The 27,253-nt window shown below is 46.1% G+C and overlaps 2 protein-coding genes across 4 annotated transcripts in view; one reads left to right on the forward strand and one right to left on the reverse strand.

Annotated features, from left to right (window-relative positions):
• Positions 1 to 8,901, forward strand: part of BBS4 (Bardet-Biedl syndrome 4) — a 55,622-nt gene extending 46,721 nt beyond the window's left edge. The window contains exons 9-16 of the mRNA XM_049613826.1: positions 1,965 to 2,019; positions 2,973 to 3,041; positions 4,013 to 4,165; positions 4,268 to 4,439; positions 6,031 to 6,100; positions 6,710 to 6,851; positions 7,373 to 7,574; positions 8,097 to 8,901. Coding sequence (XP_049469783.1) covers positions 1,965 to 2,019; positions 2,973 to 3,041; positions 4,013 to 4,165; positions 4,268 to 4,439; positions 6,031 to 6,100; positions 6,710 to 6,851; positions 7,373 to 7,574; positions 8,097 to 8,206 — 973 coding nt within the window. The 3' untranslated portion in view covers positions 8,207 to 8,901. The remainder of the gene's footprint in view (positions 1 to 1,964; positions 2,020 to 2,972; positions 3,042 to 4,012; positions 4,166 to 4,267; positions 4,440 to 6,030; positions 6,101 to 6,709; positions 6,852 to 7,372; positions 7,575 to 8,096) is intronic.
• Positions 8,902 to 16,511: 7,610 nt separating this feature from the next.
• ADPGK (ADP dependent glucokinase) overlaps positions 16,512 to 27,253 on the reverse strand; it is a 28,152-nt gene continuing 17,410 nt past the window's right edge. For 2 of the 3 annotated variants that reach the window (XM_049613831.1, XM_049613833.1), the window contains 4 exons: positions 25,776 to 25,896; positions 21,216 to 21,412; positions 20,509 to 20,607; positions 16,512 to 17,808 (listed from right to left, as the gene is read on the reverse strand). In XM_049613831.1, coding sequence (XP_049469788.1) covers positions 17,254 to 17,808; positions 20,509 to 20,607; positions 21,216 to 21,412; positions 25,776 to 25,896 — 972 coding nt within the window. In that variant the 3' untranslated portion in view covers positions 16,512 to 17,253. The remainder of the gene's footprint in view (positions 17,809 to 20,508; positions 20,608 to 21,215; positions 21,413 to 25,775; positions 25,897 to 27,253) is intronic. The other variant, XM_049613832.1, reaches the window with a different exon arrangement.

Here is a 27,253-nt window from a genome sequence, read left to right on the forward strand (position 1 = left end):
TAGGCCAAACCCCTGTTGATAATGGAACTGACTGGCTTTCTCAGGATGCTGTTCCATATTTCTTCTCTAGGGACATGTACTATCTTGTCTTTTTTGTATAGGGTCTTGTTTGTTTTAAGTAGGATAAATGTAGCAAAATGTCATGTTTGTTTTGTCACTTAACAGGAAGCATGGCCACAAAGTCTATTATTCCTGATAATTAGTCTCTGAACTAAACTTAGATTTCTGTTAATTACCTTTGCCTTCTACCATGATAGTCACTTTTCTGGCTGTATCAGTTAAACACTCTCTGAATTGTCTTCAACCACATTATCTACAAAGACATAAAAGTCCCTTGGTTTTTTAAGCTACAAAAGACTTTTGTCACCAAGAAGCTAAGTTTACAGGGATTAGAGGAAGGAGCCCATGTAGCTTTTTTTTTTTTTTTTTTTTTTTTAAGAGAGAGCACCAGCAGGGGAGAGGGGCAGAGTGGGAGAAGAGAAAACTCAAGCAGGCTCCATGCTCAGCGCAGAGCACGTTGCAGGTCTCAATCCCATGACCCTTAGGATCATGACCTAGGCCAAAATCAAGAGTCAACATTCAACTAAGCCAGCCAGGCACCCCTCCCCCCAATCCATGTAGCATATTTTAAGCTTCTGTGGGGCAGGGTGGAAGCCTTGATCCCTGACTTCTGCCTTAAAAAATTTTTTTGTTTAAATATTTATTTATTTTCAAGAGAGAGAGTTGAGGAGGGGCAGAGAGAGAGGGAGACACAGAATCTAAAGAAGGCTCCAGGCTCTGAGCTTTCAGCAGAGAGCCCGACTCGGGACTCGAACTCACAAACTACGAGATCATGATCTGAACCAAAGTTGATGCTTAACTGAACCACCAACGTGCCCCGCTGACTTCTGCCTTTTAAAGTTGGCTCTTTGAGATTAGCTCACATAAATCTTAAGGGTGATATTCTTCCAGTGGCTCATCAAGGACTGAAGTCACTAAAATTCCCAAGGGAATAAGGGGACAGCTTGAGAGTTTGGAACCTGAGAATGGAGACCATTGTCTGTGACTCATAGCTTTGGAGATGGTAGTCATGTTTTGGTGGGGAGTTCGGGGGGAGATGCCACCAGAATCATGAAAGTTATGTAGTTGGTTTGTGGGAGGGAGGTGATCAAAATGGATATTTATTATGGCAGAAAGTGAAGGGCAAATATCCATTTGAACTGAGTAAGCTCTGTTCAGCTCAACCTTCCTCTAGTTGGGGGATTTGGCCCCTCTTGTTCTGGTCTCTCCATGGGACCAGTGCTGGAGACAGTTCCTTGCCTTTTGCCATTTTCACTGTTGAAGCTGCTGATGGTCCTATAGACAGAACATCTCAGCTCAGTGTTGCTTAACTTTTGGGATAAAGGCAAGTGTCAGTGAGGGATTGGGAAAGCAAATAATCTTTTACTTAAGTCAGTGTTTAGTCCCCAAAGCCAACACTTTAGTATGTGTTTTTGTTTAATATGGAGAGCAGAGCATTAGGGCCGTTGGGATCCTAAATTACACAGAGAACCCTGCTGGCTGGCATTGTCAGTACAGTGAGACCAGAAAAAAAAAAAAAATCCTACAAGAGGGAACTGGCTGTCGCTGTGTTGTTTTCTAGACTGACTTGATTTATGGAGAATCGGTCTTTAATTATATCAGTATAAGCAGGACCGTCACAGAGAATATTCTATAAGTTCTTCTTAGGACTTTGGCCCTAAGGAGAAAGATCCTGAAAGGAGTCTGGATGCTAAGTCCCATTTCTTCTTGCTGAGCAATTCACCCTGTAGCCAGGGTTGAGATAACCTACTTTAGAAGGAAATTCCCAAAGGACTTCGGGAATGGTCATGGGGAGGAGGAGGCAAAAAGTGTCCACCACTGCTCGTGAGGGCACGTCAGTGTGCAGGTGTCCTGTGTGTCTTGCACGCATCTGGTTTCCCTCTGAGCACCGATCTGTGTTGCAGGTTCTCACCAGAGAATACAGAACTTCTTACGACTTTGGGATTACTCTACTTACAGGTAATGAGAACCCTTTCCTCATTCGTGCACTGGTGTTAGAAATGCTTTTGGATGTGTGTGGATTGTGGTTTCCCTGAATTTTGATTTTACTTTAACGCATCTTCCTAACGGTCATGTGAACCTTACTCTCTGCATCTGATATTTTTTATCTGCTAAAGGAAGTAATTTTCTGCATTCAAATCAGAAGCAAATAAGCCTGCTTGAGGCTACTTACCCATTTAAGGAAAGAGCATTTATGAGAAACGACCGGTCAGTGGGGCCGGCATGGTGTTGCTGGGGGGAGAAAGCCTGATGCAGGTTGGCGCTGGCCAACGGGCTTTGGGGCGGAGTCCGTTTCCACCCCTCCTTCCCAGCCGGATCTTACAGGAACGAGAAGGCAAAACACTGTCTCGAATAAGAAGTCTCCTGTCCCCTCCGTGTTTTCCTGAGCACAAATGGCATCTTTTGAGCGCCTCCACTTCTCTGTATCAGCCTGCGGATCCGAGGCCCAGGGATCCCTGAGGGTCTGTCCCTGCCCTGCCCCCATGAACTCCCCAAGTTCCCTGCTCAGCTGCTCCTCCAGCTATGCCTCTGTGGTGGCCTTTCTGGCTGTTTTGTTTTTCTTTAAAAGGAATCAGGAGCTTAACCCTAGGCCTTCCTGGCTTTGGCTTGGGAGGTTGGCCCCAGGGGAATGAGGCTAACCAGCCCCTTTCCTGCCAAGAGGCATTAGTGTGCAAAGCGTGGCAGAGGTGGTTCCTGGCAGATAGATACTTTGACCTTATCAGGGGACAAATCAACAAATAAGGGGATTTTTAGTTTTCTTTTTTTATCTGGTATCTGTAGCTGCTTTTTTTTTTTTTTTTTAATCATGAGAACTCAGAACGTCAGTGTGTTTTTGTTCAGGGTGTGGTTGGCCAGACTCCTTAACTGCCATCTCCCCCTGATGTAATTCTCTGGTTTGCTTTTTCTCCAAGCTCGGCATTTACCAGAAGGCATTCGAACATCTTGGAAATGCACTGACCTATGACCCTACCAACTACAAGGTATTGCAGGCCGTCAAACCCCAGAGCCTTTACTCAGATGCTCCCACTGCCGCCAGGGGCGATCTGGCCCTAGAGAGCATTTTGGATACCTGAGAAATTACCTTTTTCTTAGAAAAGTTTTAAATAGACATGGCCCTTCTTATCTGAAGATGTTGTAAAACGTTAGCGCTCTGCTTTTGTTTTCTAAAAGAGCACGTGTTATAACAGGCCTGTAACTTCTGCAGAGAATGAGGTCGTAGTGCTGGTGAGGTTTGTGTGCTGCTTAGGGAGTGAGCAAAGCCTCCACGACTTCCATCAGAGGTCATTCTGGTGACATAACTTCTGGATTCTTAATGGACTGGCGATGACAACTCTCGTCCAGGTACGACTCTGGAGCTGAGAAGATCGTGTAGAAGATGAACATGATGGAGGGAGATGCAGCCGAACGGGTTTGATGTCAGACACAGACTCGTCCTGTCTGAGAAGTCATAGAAGGCGTGTTAACTCCGTCAGCTCCCCACCTTGACACCTTTCCTTGGACAAATGCAAGGGCCAGCCTGATGACGCCTGAAGCTTGCTCACCCTGTCTGGTGGCCAAAGGAGCCGTACCTTCAGTGGTCAAAGACAGGAGTTTCTGAATTGTCTAGAGCACTTGGGGTACCACGTAGGGAGTTCAGGGGGCAGATTAAAGGCTGTTTTTCCTCAAAGGGCCTTGACTCTGAGATGTTGACTTCCTTGACCAGAAGTAGGAAACAAATGAGCCAGGTAGGGTCACTGACATTTTCTCTTTTCTTTTTCTGGACTGTGCTGGAGAAAGCCACGGTGAGGTGCAGGGACATTCCTCATCAGCATTTATCCCAGTAGCTTAAATATACCTTTTGTGTCCCTGGAAGAAGTACCCTGTTGAGTACCTACACCCAGAATGTCTGCTTCACCACTATAGCCTTTTGGGAACGGCTGAATTACAAGTTGTCCATGTCCTGTGTTTGCAGGCCATTTTGGCAGCAGGCAGCATGATGCAGACCCACGGGGACTTTGATGTTGCCCTCACCAAGTACAGAGTTGTAGCTTGTGCCGTTCCAGAAAGTCCTCCACTCTGGAACAACATCGGAATGTGTTTCTTTGGCAAGAAGAAATATGTGGCAGTGAGTGTCTCCCCACCTTCCTTGTTCGTGTTCATACATGCAAGTTACTGGGTCTGCCGGGCCTACCCTGGCCTCTCATCTCGTGTCCCATCTCTCCTGCAGGCTATCAGCTGCCTGAAACGAGCCAACTACTTGGCACCCTTTGATTGGAAGATTCTGTATAACTTGGGCCTTGTCCACTTGACAATGCAGCAGTATGCGTCAGCTTTCCATTTCCTCAGCGCGGCCATCAACTTCCAGCCAAAGATGGGGGAGCTCTACATGCTCTTGGCTGGTAAGAGACACTTAGGTGGAAAACCCCCTCCGTGGTTTGTGAGGAGGGAAAATGACTTAGAATCATAAGAGGCCGGTGGTTAAATGTCCCATAGAAGCCACTGCCTCGCAGATCCCACAGGAATCTAGATTAGTGTCCTAAAGCCTGAAAAAGATGACAGAATAGCTAGTTGCTTCTAGCCTGCAGGCATTTCACTCAGAGACCAACAGGTTAAATCAAGATCATCCCTAGTTCATCTGTTACCAGTGGTTTTCCCTTGGCTGACAATTCATTTATATAAAGAGGAGGAGTGGAGAAAAAGTGAGAGTCTAGCTATAAATTCCAGATACCATCTAGTGTTAAGAGCTTGGGCTTTGGGAAGGGTCCCGTTTCCACTACTTACTGGATTATTTCTAGTAGAGAGGGAAGATTATGTAATAAATAACCAGTGACTAGTAGCTATTGGTTTTGTTGTCACTATATCATTGGCCTGTTATTAATGTGAGTGTTACTATAACGTTGAAGTACTGATAATATTCTTTCTGGGGATATTTCTCCACTGGCCTTACTAAGTGTAAGCCCAAAAGCAGTTTCCTTATTCCCGTTGACAGGTGGTGGTGGTCGTTATTATTGTGGGGGAGCTTATTTATTAGAGAACGGTTGCAAAAGCAAATTGAATGGTGGTTAATTGGGGGTTGCCTGAATACAAAGCGAGCTCAGTTCTGTGAACAGACAGCCCTACTGTAAGGCATGAGCCACACTTCTAACTCCCAAACTAGAGCTGGCCTTCACACTGCAGTTTGAAGGCTAAGCTGGAACTCACTGGCTCGGCCGTCGTGGGAACAAAGGCGTGCAGCCGTGGCCGCACCGTGTGTCCTGCGGCGAGTGGGCGGTCGTGTTGTGCGGTGTAGTGGGGGAGGAGTCAGGAAAGCTGGTCTAAGGGCCACATGAAGTGGGGGGCAGGCAGGAGAAGAATGCTGGGACTCTGGCCTTTTATCCTAGAGGCCAAGGTTTTCCAACCGTATTCCTAGATCTTCTCTTAAGTGTCCAGGAGAGCTAAGTGTGTAGCTTGGTGGGGAGGTCGGGTGGGCCTGGTTTTCAAAACAGCTCTGTTTTTCTTTGTTTTATACATCAGGTTTCCAGAAAATGCTGATTACAAAGGAGAGTATGTTCTGTTGCTATACAAACGTTTATAAAGATCATGGTTGTGGGTAATGGATTCTTAAGTAGGGTGGTGTGACACAGTCAGATTTGTTTGTAAGGCAGGAAGACTCCTGGCAGCTTGGTGGCAAAGTGGATGGAGGCAGGTGGGGACATTGCTGTGGGGAAGAAATGGAAAGCCTGAAAGAATTTGCATCTGAACAAGGGCAGTGTCAGTAAAGAAAAGTACAAAAAACAGGATTCGCAGGACTTGGCTACTGACTGTGGAGAGACACCATCGAAGCAGGTGACACCGGGCATCTAAGCTGAGTGACCGAAGGCGGTCATGCCAGGAGCCGAGACGGCAAAGGAGGAGTTCAGTTTGGGGGCTGAATGAACTGTGGTCTTGAAACATTCCTTTTGTTTTCCACACGGGGCTCCCCAGTCACAGTGCCCACTTTCTTTGTTGCAGTGGCTCTGACCAATCTGGAAGACCCAGAGAACGCCAAGAGAGCCTACGCGGAAGCCGTCCGCCTGGATAAGTAAGCTGCTCCGTCAGGAGTGGTACTGGGGCGGATCGGACTCTCAGAAGCCACCAGGTGGCGCCACAGCCCAGTTGGGGCGCGCGGGGCGGTTGAGCAGCGGCCCAGATGCCTGCTCTGGGGGTCAGTGGGAGGGCCTGACTGCAGAAGGATGTGGTCCTTAAGCACACGGTGGCTCAGCGGGAACAGACACTGGCTCTTTCTGAGGAAATGTTTCCAGGAGCTGGCAGTGGGCTTCAGGTGCTGATAGCCATGGGCTAGCTGGAATATCAGATAGGACTCTGGACTTAGTTTAAGATCAACTTAACTCTCCTGGGATTTATTCTCCTGGCATCTGCCAGGCAGCAGGGTAGGGATCCCCTTTTCCAACCTGACCTGGTGGCCTCCGTTGAGGGCTGAGACATCACACTTGGTCCCAATACCTCTTGCTCTGCTGGTTGGGCAGTTACTTCCTTGATGCTTCTCCAAAGGTCCACGCGGCACGTGTGTTCTTACCTTGCTGTGGAATAGAGAAATGTCTAACCAGTTTTTGTTTTTTGTGTAACGAGAGGGATCTCTGAATGACCACTGGTTGCAGAGCCTGAGCCCCACGGAATCCGTTTGCCACAGGTGTAACCCGTTGGTAAACCTCAACTATGCTGTGCTGCTGTACAACCAGGGCGAGAAGCAGGGTGCCCTGGCTCAGTATCAGGAGATGGAGAAGAAGGTCCACCTGCTGCAGGACAGCAGCTCTCTGGAATTTGACGCCGAGGTATGTCTTTTATTAGCTCCTGGGAGGCTTCTGAATGAAGCCCAAATAATCCAGATATCAGGTATTCTATAGGTTTATGGCCATTTTGGCTCTGATGTTCCTGGCAGCATGAAATCTCCAATTAGGAACATCCGGAGAAAAAACTTCCCTAGAAGAAAATAGTAAGAGGAAGTTCAGGCTTACGGAGTTACGTTATTGATAATACAACTGATGTGAGGTCTCTGTCTCTTTGCAGTTTCTCCTCACTTCTCCTCATGTGGGAAAGGCAGGAGTTGAGCTCTGTAAGGCACCAAGCTTGAATTGTTAGGTTTTGAGATCCTATATGTGCCCCCTTGCCGTCCACTAAGGGCAGTCTGTATTCTCTGCTGTTTGAGAATGATTTCCTTGCAATAAATACTGTCTCTCTCAAATACTAGTACCGTTAGATAGGATTCCACCTGCACTCCCTGGTGGAAGAGGTGGGTAGGCTTCACTCTGCCGGTCCTCTCTGTGACTCTTTTTTCTTCCCATGTGGGGACAAGATGGTGGACATGGCCCAGAAGCTGGGAGCTGCCCTCCAGGTCGGGGAGGCACTGGTCTGGACGAAACCAGTTAAAGACACCAAGTCAAAGCACCGGACCACTTCAACTAGCAAAGCTGCCAGTCTCCAGCAGCCTCTGGGCTCTAATCAAGCCCTAGGACAGGCAATGTCTTCAGCAGCTGCATACGGGAAGCTCCCCTCAGGTAGGAGGCTACGCACAGCTCCATGGAATCCTCGTGGGCACAGGCTGCATGTGCCAGCGAGAGATGACAGCTTTAAGTGAGGCTGACACTTCTCAGACTCAGAACACGTCCAAGTAGTATTCCTAGAAGGGGAAGAAGCCATATGCTGGCCAAATTGGCACTTGCTTCCTTAAGGCAAGTTGTGTCGGAGGGAACAGGCTTAGTCAGAGGTTTACAGTATTCAAGTTTAGAATTACATGACAGCACCTTCTGTTCTGCTAAAGCAGTGACAATTAAAGCAAGATCGCATAAGTCAGCATGGTGCAGGTAATTAAAGATTTTTTCAGTGAGTCATTGAAGGCAAACTTGACCGTTGCTTTCTTAGCGATGGTCTAACTTCATAGCGGCAAAGATACGTCACAGTCCCCGCTGATCCTCAAAGATACCTCAAGAAACCTCAAAGGGTTTCTTTTTGAAATTTGACAATGTGATTTCTTCAGGAACCGTGGAACTGAGAATTCAAGCTGTTTGTTTTGTTGCTAGGTGCTGGAGGAACATCCCATCTCACAAAGCCACCATCTCTGCCTCTGGAGCCACAGCCCACTGTGGGAGCACATCCAAATGAAGCATCTGCACAAATAAGAGAAAAATAGGAGTAGGATGACCCCGGAGTTTAGGTTTCTCTGGTGAGGATGTAGCAGATTAGGAAAGGTCACGTGACACAGGCAGCACGGACGCCAGTGTGTTCCCTGGGCACCAAGGACCGCAGGATGTGTTGTGATGACCCCAAGGAGCCTGAGGCCTAGCAGCCTCTCATCAGCCCCGTCAGCCGGGACCAGACAGGTCCTTTCAGAATTAAGAGCAGGGCTCACGGCTCTGTGTTTGTAGCTTCAAGAGCCAGCAGGGCACGTGATGCTGTTTGCTTCTGAAATGACTGTCATCTCCTGGATGACTTCCTCCTTCCTTTGCGGAAGGAAAGTCTGAGACAGACCTCTACTTATTAGCTCTGTTATGATGAAGACTTGGCTTAGCTGAGATGGTCCTCAGACTGGGGGGCATGGCAGCCTCCAAGGCAGACAAATCTTGGATTAATAATCCAGCTCTAACACTCTAAATTTAAGGGGGAAAATGATGAAAAAAACCCTCTGTGTATTGAGGTTGAATATTCCAGCTGTGCTTGTCCTTGAGAGAGGTCAGAGTGTGGAGTCAGATCATGTCAGTGTGATAAGAAGTAAGAGTGAAGGGCTGGTCTGGTATCAGCACCAGCGATTAAAAGGAAAGGAAGAGCTTCTTAACTAATTTTTATTTAAGACCATCAATGATACTACTGGCCAGATGCTATCAATTCATTATATGTCCTTTTTAGAATAAAGATTATGTATCATCATCCCTTTGGGAAAAGTTGTTAACTTAGGTATAAAAATAAGAGATCACAATAAAAACTTCTTAAAAGAACCTATGATCACAGTCTTACTTCCAAAACTAGTTTGAAACTAGAGAAGGAACCTCGAGGACAAGTTCCTGTGTAGTACGAACATAGCTTCTGCTGCAGCAGCCCCGACGGATGGTACGCCAGCAATTTGCTTGAGGGCCAGTCCCCATTTTGCACTTGAAGTGTCCTATAATTACCATAATTTAAAGGTGAGGACACCTATTGCCAAACCAAACTATGGAGTTTTTTATGTTATGGCTCGGTCTGTTTTGACATTGAAGCAGCGGCTAAGTGAGTGGGAAACTCTTCAGTTCTCATATCTCACAAGTAAACACCAAGGTGTCAGAAGCAATGCCCTGGCCCACGCAGCTGGTATGTGGAAGAACCAGGATTTATACCCTGGGCAGCTGAGAAAGCTCACTTTTATATCAGTGTGTAGTCTCTTGTGCCCATGAATGAAAAGGTCTTGGTGAGAAATGATTAGGGTATGAACTGAGAGATGGAGTAGAGGTGAGGGGGCTTAGAGTTTAGGAAGTGAAATCAGTAGAATACTATTGGGGACTGGATGTAGCAGGTTAAGAGGACTGTCAGAAGGGCATCCACTGCTGGGAGAGTTCCATAAACCAGGGAAGAGGAATACGGGGGACACCAGCGGAGGCTTATGGGGTCTAGTTTTAGACGTGTTTATCTTCGAGACCTCCAGATGGTGACACTAGACACTGGAATAGATTTCAGATGTGAAATCTGGCTTGAAGATCAAGGTGCAGGAGTAATTTAATTTGGGCTCTAGCTGAAAGCACAGATTTGAAAGGAGCCCCCAGGGAAAGCGAGGATGGGGGACCCGAGATGGGAAACCGTATTTAAAGGGAGAAGCAGAAGAGGCCACAGAAGAGACAGAAGCAAGTGACAGCGATAGAAGAGACAAAGCCAGGAGAGTGGTGTTGGGGAAGGCCAAGTAAGAAAAGGTTCAGGAAGGGAATGGTCACATGGAACCCTTCCAAGATCCTGTCCTCCCCACTCCATAAAGGAGGAAGTTGAGGTTGGGAGATGCAAAATGAATTTTCCCAGGTAAGTGGCAGGATCAGGATTTGAACTCCGATGCAGAGCTCCTGCTTTTTTAAGTGTTATCCATGCCTTCGTGGCATACCTTTTTCTTATTTTTTTTTTGATATTTCTAGGCTACATGGTTCATCTGAGTTTTCTCAAATTGCCACAAACCTCAAAAAAAAACTTTTCCAATGTATTTACTGAAAAAAAAATCACATATAAGTGGACCTGTGCAGTTTAAACTCAAGTTGTTCAGGGGTCAGCTGTACTAGGTTACACCTGCCCAACCTTTTGTGCATGTGGGTTTGCAGTTTCTCTCTCTGTGAGAAAGGAGCTTTTCCGATCTCTAGTTGTGGGAGTTGCTCTTGTCATAATTTTTCACAGAATTAGGAAAATGAGGCAAAGTACATGGTCACAAAATACAGATGTGGTTTTAGATGGCTTGAAAGTATAGGTATGAAATAGCAATGGGAAAAGTGCCCTTTTTACTGAATAGTATTAGTACAAAACTTTGGAATATAAGATTACAGTCATTTTGTTTTTAAGGAAGAATCATTATCGGATAATGGCAGAGTAGCTCATGTTGATCAGTCCTCCACAGATAACAAGTGTAAACAAGTGGGTAAATATAAAGCACTATCTTGGTTTAATTTTTTTAAAAATACTGTGACTGGGGCAGCTGAGTGGCTCAGTTAAGCATCCGACTCTTTATTTCAGCTCAGGTCATGATCTCACGGATCATGAGATCAAGCCCCACATCGGGTTCCACACTGACAGCCAGGAGCCTGCTTGGGATTCTCTCGCTCCCTCTCTCTTGCTTAAATAAGTAAACATTAAAAAAAAATACTGTGACTGTTCTAAGCAAAAAATTATATTGTGAGGTTTAACATAAATAAATGTAACTAAAGGAAGGGCAGGTACATGGAACTCAATGAGTGAAAAAGGTTTTTATATCTTACATGATGTGGTACAAAGTTATTCCTAATAGTTTGTGAAACGTTAAGGATGCCTAGAGCAACCGTTAAAAAGATGCAAAGAATTATAGCTAAAAAGGTGAGAGAAAAAATATTTTAAAAAATATTCAATTAACACCCTCCTCACCACTAACGGGCAGGAAAGGAAGAATAGAGGAACAAAAAAGGGAGCAAAGAAAAAAATAAATAGCAAAATGTTAAATGTAAATCCAATCATGTCCACAATTACATTAAAATGTAATTAGACTAAAAAAAGTACTTGGACTAAACATTCCAGTTGAAGAGTAAAGAAAGGATAAACCCAGCTATCTGCCACTGAAAGCAAAAGGATGGAGAATGTCGTATCTCAAGCTACAGGCCTAAGTCCAGAGTGCTATATTGATGCCAGATAAAGTAGATTTCAAAACCAGGAGCATTACCAAAAATAAAGAGGGACATTTCATAAAACCGCTCAATTCAGTAGAAGAAACATATATAATATATGCACTTAACAGCATTGATTCAAAATACATGAAGTAAAAACCGACAGAATTAAATCCCCAGTCATAGTTGGATATGCTGGCACTCCCTCTTTCTGCAGTTGTTACAATTAGGAAGTGTAAAAGTACACACGAACCACCTTGACCTAACTGACATTTAGAGAACACTAGACCCTGCACATAGTGCATTCAGCAGGACAGAGCATGTGCTGGGCCACATGACAGGTCTCAGAGTCGAAAGACTGAAATTTACACAATATGTTGACCACAGTGAAATCCTATTAGAAATTAACAAGATGTGTAGAAAACCCCTAAATATTTTGAAGCTAAACACACTAATAACTCACAAGCCAAGAAAGAAATCAAAAGAGAAAATACTTTGACAATGAAAACAAATCACAATTTGTGGGATTCAGCTAAAAGCAGTGCTTACAGGGAATCTTATAGTTGTAAATGCTGCTATTGGAAGAAAGGTAGAAAATCAGTGGTAGAGGTTCCTACCTTAAGCTAGGAAAAGAGCAAAATAAACCCAAAATAAGAGTAGACAAATATTAAAAATCTAAAAAGCCAAAAGTTTGTGGGGAAAAAAAATGACAAGGGGCACTTGGGGTGGCTCAGTCGGTTAAGTGACAGACACTTGATCTCTGCTCAATTCATGATCTCATGGTTTGTGAGATCAAGCCCATGTCGGGCTCTGCGATGACAGTATGGAGCCTGCTTGGAATTTTGTCTCTCCCTCTCTCCCTCTCAAAAAATAAGAAAGCAACAACAACAAAACCGCAGCTAAACTAATGAAGGAAGAAAAGAGACAAATCACCAATAAGAGGGAACAGCATTACAGATAGTATGGATGAGAGAAAGATCAAGGAATATGAACAATTTTAGAACAAAACGGACAACTTGTATGCAACAGCCAAATCTGAAAAATAACTTACCGAAATTGAAATGAGGAAATGTAAAACCTTAGAAGTCCTATTTCAAGGGGCACCTGGGTGGCTCTGTTGGTTAGGCATCCAACTTCCCCTCAGGTCATGATCTCACGGTTCGTGGGTTCGAGCCTCGCATCGGGCTCTGTGCTGACAGCTCAGAGTCTGGAGCCTGTTTCAGATTCTGTGTCTCCCTCTCTCTGCCCCTCCCCCACTCGTGCTCTGTCTCCCTCTGGCTCAAAAATAAACATTAAAAAAATAATTTTTTTTTAAGTCCTATTCAAGAAACTGAATTTATAAATCAAAACTTACCTGAAGCAAACTCTTGGCCCAGATGATTTAGCTGGTAAATTGTATTAAATCCAACTTGACAAAAATTTTTAGAAAATAGGAGCAAAAACTTCCCAACTTGTTTATGAGGCCAGTATAACCCTGATATCAAAACTGGACAAAGACATTACAGAATAAGGAAACTGCAGGCCATTCTGCATGAACATAGGTACAAAAGTCCTTAATAGCAAATCAGCACTAGTGCATCAAATCCAGCAATATATAAAAAGGTAACTACATACATCATGACCGAGTTGGGGTTATCCCAGGAAGTTAAACTCTTGGTTTAATATTTGAAAATCAAAGTAGTTTCATGTGTTAGCAAAATAGAAAAGTCACACAATTTCAGTAGATACAGAAAAAGCAACTTTTAAAAAGCCATCATAAAACCCCAGCAAATCAGGAATAGAAGGTGGCATCAACAACTTGACAAATGGCATCTGTGGAAAAAGGTGCAGTATCACATTTAACAGTAAAATATTGAATACTTTGCCCCCAAGAAGAGGACCAAGGTAAGGATGTCCGCTTTTACCACTTTTGTTCAACATTATACTAGAGGTTCTGGTCAGTGTTCTAAAGGCAAGAAATAAAAAGGCATAGGTAGAAAAGGGCATGGTTATTTATATAGAAAAACTTAAGGAATCCTAAAAGCAAGTAAATGAAGGTGCCACCAGTGATAACTGGATTTGGCAAGGTCAGTGTACAAAAATCAATTGTTTTCCACCAAGGAACTGTTTGAAAATGAAATTAAAAAAAAAATCCATTTACAATACTGTCAGATACTGACATGAAATAGGGATGAATTTAACAAAATACATGTAAGGCCTGTACCCTGAAAACTACAAAGCACTGTAGTGAAAAAGACCAAAATAGGCCATGTTCACACACTGGGAAACTAACTCTTGTTGAGATCAAAATTCTTTCCAAATAGGTTCGTGGATTCCTAGAAGCCCAACAGGTTTTGGGGTAGAAGTTGAGAGCTGGTTCTCCAATGTGAGGGAAATACAAAAGACTCAGCACATCCAAGGCAATCTTGAACAAAGTTGGAGGACTTACCTCACTTCCAGACTTGACCAAAATAGCAATTACATGGTGCTGGCATGGGGAGGTGAGGGTGCAAATAGATCAGTGGGTCTTTTCAACAGTGCCAGAACGACTGGACAGCGGTGTAGAAAAAAGTGGATCTGATCCTAATCTGTTACCATCCACAAAAGTAACTCAGATGACGGACCTAAATGTAAAACCTAAAATTTTACAGTTCCTAGAGGAAAATAATGAGACTACAGGTAGGACAGGAATAGTCCAGTGCTTCAGACTAATAAGCCATGAAGAAAACGAGTATCAGACTACAGACTGGGAATATATTCTGGGAAAACAGTCACAAAATATATCTGACAAAGGGTTTATATCCAGGATATATAAAGAACTACAACTCAAAACGAACCACCCAATCAACAGCATATATAAAATAACCCAATTGTGGGGGGCAGGGAGTAGACATTTGCACATGTCACAAAGATACATGAATGGCCAATAAACAGAATGTTATAGATGCAAAATAAAACTGCAATGAAATGCTGCTCTGTACCCTCCAAAATGGCTACAATTAAACTGACAATTCAAATCTTGGGGACGTTGAGAAGCCACCAGAGCTGTCCTACATCATTAGTGGGAGTAAAATGGTGTAGCCACTTTGGGGTGATGGGAACATTCTGTACCTGGATAGGCATGTGGGTTAGATGGGCACATACATTTGTCAAACCTACTCAATGGTACCCTTGAAATTTGTGTAGCTTCACTGTATGCAAATCTTTACCTATGACAAGACTCCAAAGTGAAATGTTAAATCACTGTGGTAACTTCTCAATGTTTTAAAAACAGTTCTAAAGAGACCCAGGAAATCACCTGTTCAGTTTAGTAACAGTGACAATTCTTAAACTTTTAAATATGCACCACGTACCATGCTATTTTGCACAGCATTCTCCTTTAATCGTCAAGAACCCTAAGGATACAGACTACTATACACCCCGTTTTACAGATGAGGAAAAGTAAGGCTCAGTGCAGGTAACATGCCCTGTCATACACTTGTCATCTCAACACCCCGCATAGAATTTGGATTTCTTCTGATGACTTACCTTTCCCCACTAAACTCGACAATAAAATGCAAACTCAATCTGCAAGGTAGAGCTTACCGATTTTTGGCCAGATTCTGATCTCAGTAGTGTTTTGTGTGCTGGCACTATTCCCTGGCTTTAAATCAATTTCAAGCAAACATAAGAGTGTTAGAACATTTTTAGGAAGGCTCATTTCTCACCAGGCACCCTTTCCTAGTCCAGTGGATCTTCACCCTTCTTCATATCAAGTCATATGTGGAAACTTTTGTGAAATACAGTTCGGAGCGAAGGGTTGAGAGGCCTGAGGCCTACCTGTATCCTGCCCTGCCAGCTCACTTCCACAAAGCCTGTCCTAGGTCAGAAGTCCAGTCTTCCTTCCAAAGATTAGCTGACTCCTCTAAAGGGTGGACGTTCAGAGGGGCGCATGTATGTTCCCGACTACATGCATTCAGGCACATGTAAAGATTCACAAAAAGAGTACTTGCCCCCGAGTAGGATGCATCTTGATACCTTTTGTGTTAACCACCAAATTGATTTCGTGACTATCAATACTTCAAGACCCATCTTTTGAAAAATATTGCTCTAAGCTACGCGCTGATTACACTTTATTGACAACACCAGAGCAAACTGAACTCGCATAGACCAAGGGCAGGGGCCAGTAGACACAACTTCTATAGAGACAGATGGTAAGAAAAAGTCACATGGAAAACATCTCAGTGCTCTCCAAGTTTTAGGTTTATAATGTAAACAAGGAGTTATTCCAATTCTTGGGAAAACAGAAATCTCTTCTCACTTAAGCCTTTCTAATACAAATAGGCTAGAAAGTAGGTGTTTATTTTTAACCTAGGTTGGAAGCAGAGACTGATGAAATAGCAGCCAGAGATTTCCTTAATAAGCTATTTGCTTTGAGTTTCAAGCTCTAGGCTTACATTTTCTTTGGAGTAATCAAGCCTTTCCTTCTTATCCAAAGCGGGAAAGGAGAGGTCATAAATGAAGAATCTGAGGTAGCTTTGCAGTTCTAGAAGCTGCTATGAGCCAGGTATGAAATGGTCACCCCTGACCTAAGTGGGCCTGCCACCCGCTGCCATATTTATACTGTTCTTTGAACAACTGAGAAGACTCACCAAACACTTTCAAACTGTTTCACAGCGGCTTTGCTACTTGAAACTACGGTCTTCTGTCGCCTTAAACCAACAGAGGACAGACCTATATATAGCTCAGGCTCAGTGTGTGGGGCTGCCTGCCCAGTGAAAGGAAGACAAGATAACCAAACACCTGAAGAGCAGAGTAACGTACAGCTCACACCTTAGTCAAGGTCAGAATGATTCATACTTTACCTGGCTCCAGAGTGGTGGGGAAAGAAACAAAATCACAGACTTAGGATTCCTGAAATGTAAATTATTTTTAATATATTTAAAAGCACACAGAAGTCTCCTTGATTTATAAAAAAATAAATACATGACAGATTTATTCATGATCTTGGGGCTCTTATGAGGTAAAACTTTTTAATGGATGTGGTGCGTCGATGTAAAACAAACATGATCTGTTACACACAGAAGCATATTCCAGTTGTAAAAGCAAATTCCTTCAAGGATCCGGACAAAGATCAGTCCTCCACTGTGGAAAGTGTGTCCAGAGCTGGGGGAGGGGATCAGGCCCAGGCTGGGGGCCTCTGACCAGCCAGCCTACAACCTCCAGAGCCAGGGCACGAAGACAGGGCCCAGCAGCTCCCATGGCCGCTCTGCAGGTCAGCCAGGCTTCTGAACAAATGATGGACACAGGCCCCCGCAAAGGCTGCACAGGGCTCCCGGCCTCTGCTGTGACTGTGATGCACGGGAGTGACTGTTTTGTCCTCATTTGCGGCTCTGTCTTAAGGTTGAGAGAAGACTCAGAAGGTGTGCTCATTAAATATTTTCATTGTAACACTGAATGGAAATCAAGATCCTGCCCGTGAACGCGGAGCCCAGAAAACACGGGACCCTCACGCTGGGCTTTACTGGAGACCGGGAGTTCGGGTGAACGAGCATGCGCTTCCTCGGGGGGCAACAGGGGAAGTGCTTTCTCCAGCTGACATGCTCTCCAGGGCAAAGTCTGGCCTAAGATACTTGGCAAGGCTGCGTAAAATGTGAATATGGGAATCAAGTTTTACCCCCGTAACACACAACATAAAAAACCAAAAATCCAGTCTCGTTAGTAGACAGCTAAATTTTGATTAAAACCTGAAATGTTTTTGTGAAATCTTCAACAGGCTGGAATGTATCTGATACAGTTTAATCTGTTGTCTCTTTGGCTATCTTTCAATTAGATCTAGAAACTGTTCTGACACCCTCCATCCTATTTTGCCTGTAGTTCTTACATCGGCTAGCTCTCCTCAGGGAAGTGACCCGTAGCCACCTCCCTAATAGTGAGGGCGGACCTCTGAATAGAAGAGGCCTTCGGCAGAAATGGCATCTCCGAGGCCCACGGTTCGAACGGGATCTTTACACACCAGTACCGGTGTGAAGTGGAAGGATACCCCCTCCCTGTGCCACTCTGCGACCGGCTTGCTGGGGTCTATCACGATCCTGGAGCCGGCCTCTGAGTGGGAAGTCACGAACTCGCGGGGCGCCCTCAGGGACACTCGGCTGGCATCTATGGTTTCTGTCGCGCAGGCCTGTGTCCCGGCTACGCGAGCTCCCGCAGCCACAGCTGCCAGCTGGTTGGCCCAGTGTCCATCTACGGTTGCCAGGATGTGGTAGACCAGCGTGTGGAAATGGATCCTGGTGAGGTCTGAGGCTCTGCTTTTACTCCTCCCATGTTCCTTCAAGATCCAAAAGAGGATGTCGCTGACCATACCCACATCAGGGACACCATTCCAGGAAGAGAGGGACGAGTGAGGTCCAGATGCCGCCTGGCTGAGAAATAACAGCTCCTGTTCGTTCAGCCCAAGGGAAGTCACCGCGGGGAAGACCTGCTAACAGAAACAAAACGAAGGTTTCTTCCTGATGAACATCCAACTCCCAAGATGCCTCAGGACACAGCCAATGACTGAAGTCAGGGAAGGCAGGCAGTATGGCATCTTTCTTCCTACCACAGGACTCCCCATCCCTGATGCACACGCTGGGGAAGTGACGGACCACAGGTCGCTGCTCTGGCTATTGCACCTCTAACTACACCCTCATTATCACTTGGGATTTGACCAGAAAGTTGCAGTCACACCGTTTTAGACTCAGTCTTTTGTTATATTCATCTGAGACAAAGGGCAGAGGGAACACATATTTCGTATTGCTTTCCATGGGCCTCGCTTTTGCCTTTGCATACACAGCAGACCCTCTTCCTACTGGTGGGACTGGCTTCCTGGTTCCTGAACACCAGCAGGTGCTGTACCAGTAAAATGAGGGCCCTACCAACACAGTCAGGGTCACATGGTTCCGTGTACACAACACCAAGAAGCAAGAAGAAATGTTTCAGGTTAGAGCTAAGCTTTTTAAGCAGGTGTGGGGTAGGGAAGACTGTATTCAGTAATAACCGTGTGCAAAAGGGTACTGAATGGAAGCTGCTAAGCCTGTTTCTGTCTCAAGGGGAACCACTGTGTCTAACTCACTATCTCTTACTCAGCACTTCTCTCCTTAGAGCCAGAGAACTGCACATAAGGTTGTGCAAGCTCGGAGCCCCTGGCGGGAGGGCGGGAGGGGGAGGGGTATGTGTGGGTGCATGTGAATATATTTATTATTTAAAAACCAATGGTCTAGGGGCGCCTGGGTGGCTCAGTCGGTTGAGCGTCCGACTTCAGCTCAGGTCATGATCTCACAGTCTGTGAGTTCGGGCCCCATGTAGGGCTCTGTGCTGACAGCTCAGAGCCTGGAGCCTGCTTCGGATTCTGTGTCTCCCTCTCTCTCTGCCCCTCCCCTGCTCACACTCTGTCGGTCTCTCTCTCAAACATTTAAAAAAAAAAAAAAATTAAAAAAACACAAAACAACAAAAAGAAACAAAAAACCAATGGCCTGTACCTTTGCCAATGTAATAGCACCTCCATTTATGGCATGTTGTGTGCCGGGCCCTGAGTGGATGGCTTTATTTCATTCCATTCTTGCTGTAACCCTCTCAAAGGAGGGATCGCCTCTGTTTTACAGATAAGGGAACTGAGGCTCAGAAAGGTTAAACAGACACACAGAAAATGAAATAAAACTGGCTTTTTTTTAAGTGAAAAGATAACCTCAAAAGAGAAATGCAAATTAAAAACTCTACTGAGAAATAGCAAGTGTGAAACCCAACGTAAACCGTGGGCTGTGGCGACCTGAGTGTAGGGTCAGGCACTCACAGGTGTGACACTGCAGGGCAGCGAGGTGCCGACGGGGGAGGTGGTGGGCTTGTGTGTGGCAGGTATATGGGAATGCACCACGTGCTACTCACTGTTGCTATGAACTAAAACTGCCCTAAAAAGTAAAGTCTATTAAAAGAAGACACAAATATTCAAGTATTTTTCACCTATCAGATTGGTAAAGAATAGAAGTTTCTAATCACATTCTCGTGGCAAGGAAAAGAGGGAATAAACACTTGTAAAGATTTCTAGCAGCAGGAAATGGGCACAGCTCTCACGAAGAGTGTCTTGGCAGCATTAAATTTACAAAGACCTTCTCTGCTCCGCCTAACAGCTCTTCTGAGAATTCAACATATGTACCTACTTGCTCTCGGGGAAATGAAAATCCTGTACAAGTTTCTCCCCTGTACCTCCTGACGGGCCAGCGAAGGACAGAAACCAAGATGCCCAAGATGGTGCAGGCTAAGCAACCTGGGCTCCCTTTCACTGCCTGGCTGTGAAAAGACAGGATGCTTCCCAGGGGATGGTGGAGAAAAGGTCTCCAAAGTCCCATCAGTGAGAAAAAGCAAAGTGCATAATGGTCTGTGTTCGGTGTGCTGTGCTATCTTTTGGGGTAAAAAAAGGACAAAAAAATAAGGATATATTCCCACATTTGCTTATACTTGTACACAGTGACTCTGGTAGTATACAGATAAAACCAAGAACGTTACTAATGGTGGCAGGGAGACTTCACTGTATCTTAGTATTTTTTGGGTTTTGAACCACATGAATATATTACCCATTAAATAGGTTAAATACTAAAACAATGAAAGGTTAAGTAACTTGCCTAAGTTGATAAAGCTAGAGAGCGGCAAACTGGCATCCCAACCCCGGCTTCCGAAGTCTGTGTTCAAGCACCACACTCCCAGATCTACCTAAGCACTGCTGTTGTCCAGAGGCAGGAGATGAATACCTTGGTGCCTGGTGGTAAGGGAGTGAAGCTCCCCCAAAGTTCTTCTCCTCTGAGCTTCTGGAGTTTCAACTGAAAGCAGCTGAGCTGGACCTGTGGTTTTCTCCTTGGAGTTCTACCGCAAAAACCATTCACTTTCAACTTCTCCACTCCGGGAGAAACAGGACCCACAAATCCATCCGTTACGCTGCCATACTTCTAACCTAGTAAGAGATCCTGTCCCAGAATGGTCATGACTCCTTATCTGGATCTCCATGGCCCCAGGACTGCATGACAGAACATCCACACCTCAGTAAGCTGGCCCCTGAGCCCAAAGAGCTGGCCCCACTGGACAACGGCGCTTCTCAGCAAGGCCCACGAGGGTGAGGGCGCCAGAGGGCCTCACGTGCTGCCCATGTGGTTACCTGATGCACAATGCTCCTCATGAGCTCCCTGTTGGTCATACTGGCCAGCTCTAGGTGAACTGGAATACCAGTGGGGATGTCAGAAATGGAGGTCACAACCTGCGAACAGAAGAGGGCAGCGGTGCCATTAAAGACAGAAGTCATGCAAGAGGGAAGAAAGGGTCAAGGCCGAGAGGCGGTGCCTCGGGTCACTGCCTTCTTTGCATCATCATGAAAGCTCTAAGCCTTGGGAGTCACCATAGCCTCCAGAGAGGGGATACTGTTCCCAACAGGGAGGCGCTGGGGTCACAGACTCAGGGCACTGAGAACCGCCCCTGTCTGCTCACAGAGCCAGCCTATTCCTGGGGGCCTACATGGAGCGGCTGGCTCCAACCGCTGCAGAGCCTGCAGGAGCCGCGGCACAGCTGATGTGAACAGATGACACACACGACACAGAGGACGCAGACCACAAACACCGCAGCAGCCACGTCCAGCGTAGCGCAGGGTGCAGAGGCTCAGGCAAGAGGTCCTGCCCTGTCCTACTCAAGCTGCCGTCCGTGTGCCTGAAAAGAGCACCAGGAGGCAGGCCTCAGAGCCGGCTGCCACGAAGGGTCCTGCGGAGGCCAGGACCGAGGACCAGGCAGTGCAAGCTGCAGAGGCGGAGAGAGGCAGGAACCTGAGGAAAAACGCCAGCTGAGATCCGTGAGATTCTGTGACAGTGCTATTACCTCCAAGAGCCTCTTCCTCTGGAGCTCCTTGCTTTGTCCCTCCATCATGTGCAATCCAGAGAGGACCACCAGGTCTGGCTGAAACTCCTCCAGGCTAGACACAAACACCTCCAGCATATTCATGGCCCCGTTGGAAAGGTCGTGGGAGAAGATGAAGCGGTTGGCATGGGGAGCTTTTAACCGGCCCCACTCCTCCCCTAGAAAAGCCCAGTCAACACAATGGGAAGAAAAGGAAGAGGCTTTAAGTCTCCTAGCTGTGGGGGGCTAGCAGGGGCCTCACTGGAGCCCTGGCTCTGGGCATGCTGGCCGCTGGCTGCTGGCTGAGTGCAGCCCAGCTACAAGGGCCCGGCCAAGCACGGCGCTGCATCCAGGAGGACCGTGGCCAGTAACGAAACAAACCAAACCCAACCCCAACCCCACAAAACAACACACATGTCCTGGGTGCTCTATGCCTTTGGCAAGGGGCTGGCAGTTAGTCCCGGGAAGGCTCCACTGCCCGCTGAGCTCTCACATACAGGATACCTGTGTCTCTGCCTACGGGACATGCTGTCTTTCCTGAAGCACTTGCCGACTTGCAGCTGTACCCCGACCACCTTTCAGTTAGCCAGGACCTACAGAGGCTGAAATTCCAAGAGTCAGGCTGACTGCAGCCTTTCCTCCCTGCTGTCACGGGTGGTTTCCCTGCACTTGATCCAGAAGGCAAGAGTATCTGGCTGCTCTAGCTTCCTGTGAGTGAGCTGCTTTGGAATAATGCCTGCTCCAGACCAAGGTTAAATGCTACTTCCTCCCTAAGTGGCTGCTGACTCCTCCAGCCTGAGGTGTATCCACAGAGATTTCCCCCTCTACATGGTTTGAATAGCATTTTGCTTTGAGCTATCTCTTCTACTTCTGCTGTTCTGAACTAGTACTCAAACTTATACCATCCCTTAACTTCTTACACATTTGTGCCACATCTCCCCAAATGGAATGCCAGACTGCATGCCTCTGATTCTCGCAGTACTTGTCACAGGCCCCTGCGGAGAGTGCCACTCAGCATCTGCTGAACTGACTCCAGCAGAGGGAGGCCAGATCCACAGTTGGCTGGGTCTTCCGGTGGGGGGAAGGAGCTTAGGATCTGGGCCTACCCACGGGAGTGGCTCTCAGCACCTGCCACACATCAGAATCTCCTGGGGAGCTGAGTTTTAAATGTCAGGTGGTGAGGCCCACCGCTGGAGATCCTGACGTGTAGGTGAGTGGAGAGCTACCTATTAGGACCCCACAGCTGCCAAGCGTTTGAGGAGTGCGCTATGGCTGGGAGTCCTGAAGCAGGACAGGCGACAGGGGCCCTCCTCAGGCTCACCTGTGAAGCCTCACAACTGGAGCACAGCGCTCTTTCTTCTCTCAAGACTTGATAGAAAATCTGGAAACTCAGTCAAGCCAAGGGCCACTGCTACTAGGCTTGCTACTGCTTAGGGCAATTCCTAAATGAGCCCCTGCCAGCATGGAGGTACTTCTAGAGACTCCAGGGGCAAGGATTTATTATCTAGGCTTATACAGCTTTTCCTCCAAATGAAGGATTCATCCCATTTACAAAATTAGAGTCCATACGCTGAAGCCTGGTTTCATACTGGTTCTAACATGTTTCCTGGATGTTCCTTTAGAAAGTTCTTCCCCAAGGCAGGCAGACCCAGCAGAGGGTTTCCTCCTACTGCAGGCTGATTAACGGACTCCAGTCAGCAAACTGCTTCCTCCTTTCTACAACAGGCCTCCCCAAACAGAAGCCTTGCCTCTCCATGGGGAGTGTGCATGAGTGTGCAGGGCTGACTCTGGGGCGGGTGCCAAGGTGGGGAGAGCCCATCCTTCCTTTGCTTTGAGTTCAGCTTTACTGAATCCATTCCTCTGAAAAACATATTCTAGGTGTATAAAAATCTACGAAAGCAGAAAAAGACATTTCCTATTTACTAAACCCCAACACAACGGTTATGTCCGTTAAAATGCCACATGCTTTTCAATTCCTGGCCCCCAGCTTACTATTTGTCCAAAGAACATACCCAATAATGGTCCACACAGCTGAGTGCAACACTCTCATCCTGCCTCATCTTCAAAGACCCAGAGCAAGCGCGGCCTCCCCTGCAAAGTCTGTCCTAACTCTGCCGATCCCAGTAGACTCGGCCGCTTCGGCCCCTGAGCCACTGCTATAACCGCTTCAGGATGTGGCACATGATTTTGTAATCATCTGCTCAGGAGCCCATGCGCTGTCATGAGCTGTGAGCTGAGCACAGGGCCCATGTCTGTCACCAGCCCCTCCGGCCTCACACTGCCCCGCATGCAGCTTGTGAACAAATGAATGAGCAAAGGAACAAGCAAATGAGAGGAAAGACTGAGGACTTCAATGCCCATGACAACAAAAAATATGGATATGACTCCAAATCCCAACCACCATCCCCCAACTGACAAGACTCTGAACAAGGGGAGAAATCCACACCAGCGTCCTGCAGAGGGCAAGACCTGGAACTGACCCTTAAGGAGCGAGGCTTCTGAGAGGCACTGCCTAACTTACCCCCAGAGAAAAAGCAACTTAACATTCAAAGTAAGTTCCCCAGGGAAAAAGGGAGAGAGGCAAAACACACAGGCCTCTGCAAGGCAAAGACAAGGAGGGAAGTGGAGAGCTGCTCCCTGGCTGTTCCCACAGGACACAGGACTGATGGAGTGGCCCGAGAGAGACAGAACGACTGGAACGCAGACAGGGTGAGCCGGGAACCTCTATGCCCCCCTGTTCTCACAGAGCTCCGAACGTGTTTCTCTAAGGGAGCCCTTCACTCAATTTACCCTCCTGCCCTTCGGCCACGAAGTCAGCAAAACCTGTGCAGTGACTCAGTGGGTCCCGGGCCAAAGCCTGGAAACAAGCTTCTCTGGGCAAGTCTGGCAGAGGAGGAGGAGGAAATGAAAGGTGACAAATCCTCTCTGGGAATTTATTCATCGAAATTTGAGAGAAGCTGGGGACGGACTTCTGTAAGAGAAGTGACCCGAGGGCTTCTGCCACCAGACTAGGTTCCCTCCAGGGCCAGTAGACTGTAACTTCATATGAAGTTCAATGGGAGGCCCTGCTTTGTTCTAAGAAAATAAGACCCAGAAAAGAAAAACTGAAGTGTGGGGTTCATAAACCCAAGGATGGAGATAGTCTCCTTTCAAGACAAGCTGTGCCATCTTCTTACCTCCACACGAGGCATAGCTGTCAAATCCAACAGCAAAATCATACTGAAGAGAGCAGTCTCCCCACCCTGCGGTCAACAGGGAACATGACAGAAACCAGGAACTAGAAAGGTCCCCAGTTCACCATGTGAGCGCCAGCAGGGTGCAAGTGACAGGACCCCGGAACTGGCAGCAGCAGCAGCACCTCAAAGGCATTGTTAGCTCTTCTAGACCCTTCCAAGTCAACAGTCCTGTTCGTGCCTTCCACTGAAGGAGGTCACATACACAGTAACCTCTTAATCTTTACCACAATCTTCAGGCAGTAAGAATGATCATTCTGAGTTTCTGAGAAACTCAAAACTTGTATATGATTAAATGTGAACTGCCCACTGCAACACCTTGTCCATAATGTTCAGATCTTACCCTTCCTAAAGTTAGGAAGCTTCCTGCTCCCAATAAGCACCCAAGAGAGAACCAGAAACAATTCCTTTTTTCATACATGGAGGAAAAAACCAATTTTTAAGAAACACTCTATTTCATATCTTAAAGTTAATTACTCTAGAAGGTGAGGTTCTCTTAATTGACTTGGAAGCACTTCACTGAAGCTTATTAAGTACTGCTTTAAGGGACCAATTAGTCTGTTTATATGCTTGAGTCTTTAACTTAATAATGTGTTGAATCAGAAATTCAAGAGTCTGAATACCGAGCAGAGAAAAGATCCAACAGCAAATACACAGAATTAAATACAGTTAAAATATGTTTAGGTATTTAGGATTCTCTGAGAATCTGATCTGTAGTTTATGTAATACGCAAAATCTGGGAATGACACCAGATGAGCTGGATTTGGACTGATAAAACACTGGAATATTATATAATGGGAAATAATATAAGTGTTGTGAAATACAAACACTTCCACTTACACACCCAAGGGAAAATAAAATGCTTCAAAAGACGTTTGCCAGAGGCTTGGAATTAATCAATCCTAAGCAGCTTGGAACAGTTGGCCAGAAAAGCCTAGGGCACAATCCAGCACAGTGTTGAACAGATGTTACTTGCCCTTCTCTTTCCTTAGTAATAAAGAAAAACTTTGTATATTTATGTTTAACACATTTTCGCTCAAGATGCCTACTTTCCTATAGCCTGATTTCTCTTGGGTTTAGATCAGTTGTTTGTAGATCTGAGAATTTTCTTCAATATTGGAATGCTCCATCATTCTTGAGACAATGGCCAGTATCAGCTCAGCAGAAGCAAGAGGTTAGGAAACTTTCGGTAAAGCAAGAAAGGGTCCCACCAATTTACAAAGATAAATTTCCAGCATAGTCACACCCCAATCTGACAACACACGGTTCCCTGTCCGGTCTCACACCATTACTTAGTCATTTCTCTTACCTGCTTGATACTCTAAAATAAGGTGGAACTCATCCACTTCCTGCAAGGACTCTGGTGGAACAAATACATTATCATCAAGAAGTTCATGTAGCTTTGGGCCAACTGGACCGCAAAGAAGAACCTGGAGACAAGAAATAGGAAACCTATCAGAAGACCTGTCCCTGTTCCCATGGAATCTACACAGTAACAGAAAAGGTACATCCAGACCACTTCTATTCATTTCAACAAAAAACTAGAATCCAAATCTAAATTCCAAAGTTTTTGGTCTGGAGGGGCTATTACCAGGACTTAGGCCTCTGGAAGGAATGGCCACCAGAAATGAGGGGCTGGCAAAAGACCCAAGTAATACAGGTTAGGTACCTATGTAGCTGCTGAATCTCCTACACCCTGCTAGGGACTAAATAATTGTGTCCTCCCCCAAATTCCTATGTTGAAGCATAACTGCCAATGTGATAGTATTTGGAGACAGAGCTTTTAAGAGGTAAGTAAGGTCAAATGAAGTCATATGGGTGGGGTCCTAATCCAGTAGATTGGTGGCCTCCTAAGAACGGGAAGCGGGAGACAGAGCTCTCTTTCCAGCATACCCACTGAAGAAAGGCCATGTGAGGACACAGCAAGAAGGTGGCCACAAGCCAAGAAAGCAGCCCTCAGAAACTGGATCCTGTTGGAACCTTGATCTTGGACTTTCCAGCCTCAGAACTGTGACAAAATAAATTTCTGTTGTTTAAGCTGCCCAGTCAATGCCATTTTGTTGCTATGGCTGTCCAAGCAACCTAAGACCCACCCCACCTCCACTTTCTTTACTCACGTCCTGTATCAGCAAACTGATACGGGATGTTGTCTGCTCAAAGCTGCCAGATAAAAGCAATTGTTTGACTTTTACACAATATAGAAAAGAGCCTCCCTAATCACAGGAGCCAATTTGTGGAATCGGGCTCTTTATTGCACTCAGCTGTTATGTGAGTGGGCTAGCCTTCCAGAGATGGGAATTAAAGAGCACCTCAATTCAGCAAGCTGGGGGGAAGGTGCTCTGCAACATTCCCCAAACCTTTTCTTCAACTCTAACCTGGGCCTCTCCCTGGCTATTCCTTCAAGAAGTCATTTCACATCTGCTGCTCTTCCTCAGTTCCCATAAGCTGCTGCTCCTGCCCTGACAGGTCTGGACCCCACTCCCAGCCAGACCAACAGGCTCAAAACCACCAAACAACGAGGGCTTGCACAGGGATGTAAAGGAAAGTCCTCAGAGATGATCAACACCACTTCAGATTTAATATGCTCCACCCAGAAGCTTCAAAAGGCATTTACTTGCTAATTAACTGCTTGTTGGTACAACTACCGCTTTACTTCTTTTCTCTAATTCCTGGCCAGAACTTCAGCCTCCAAGATGAGGCAACAAGGGCCAAATTTACCCTCCCGCCCAAAACAACCACAAAAAACAGACAAAATACTTGGAAACAATGGTTTTCAAAAACACTTAA

This window comes from Panthera uncia, assembly GCF_023721935.1.
Source record: "Panthera uncia isolate 11264 chromosome B3 unlocalized genomic scaffold, Puncia_PCG_1.0 HiC_scaffold_1, whole genome shotgun sequence".
NCBI classification, from domain to species: domain Eukaryota; kingdom Metazoa; phylum Chordata; class Mammalia; order Carnivora; family Felidae; genus Panthera; species Panthera uncia.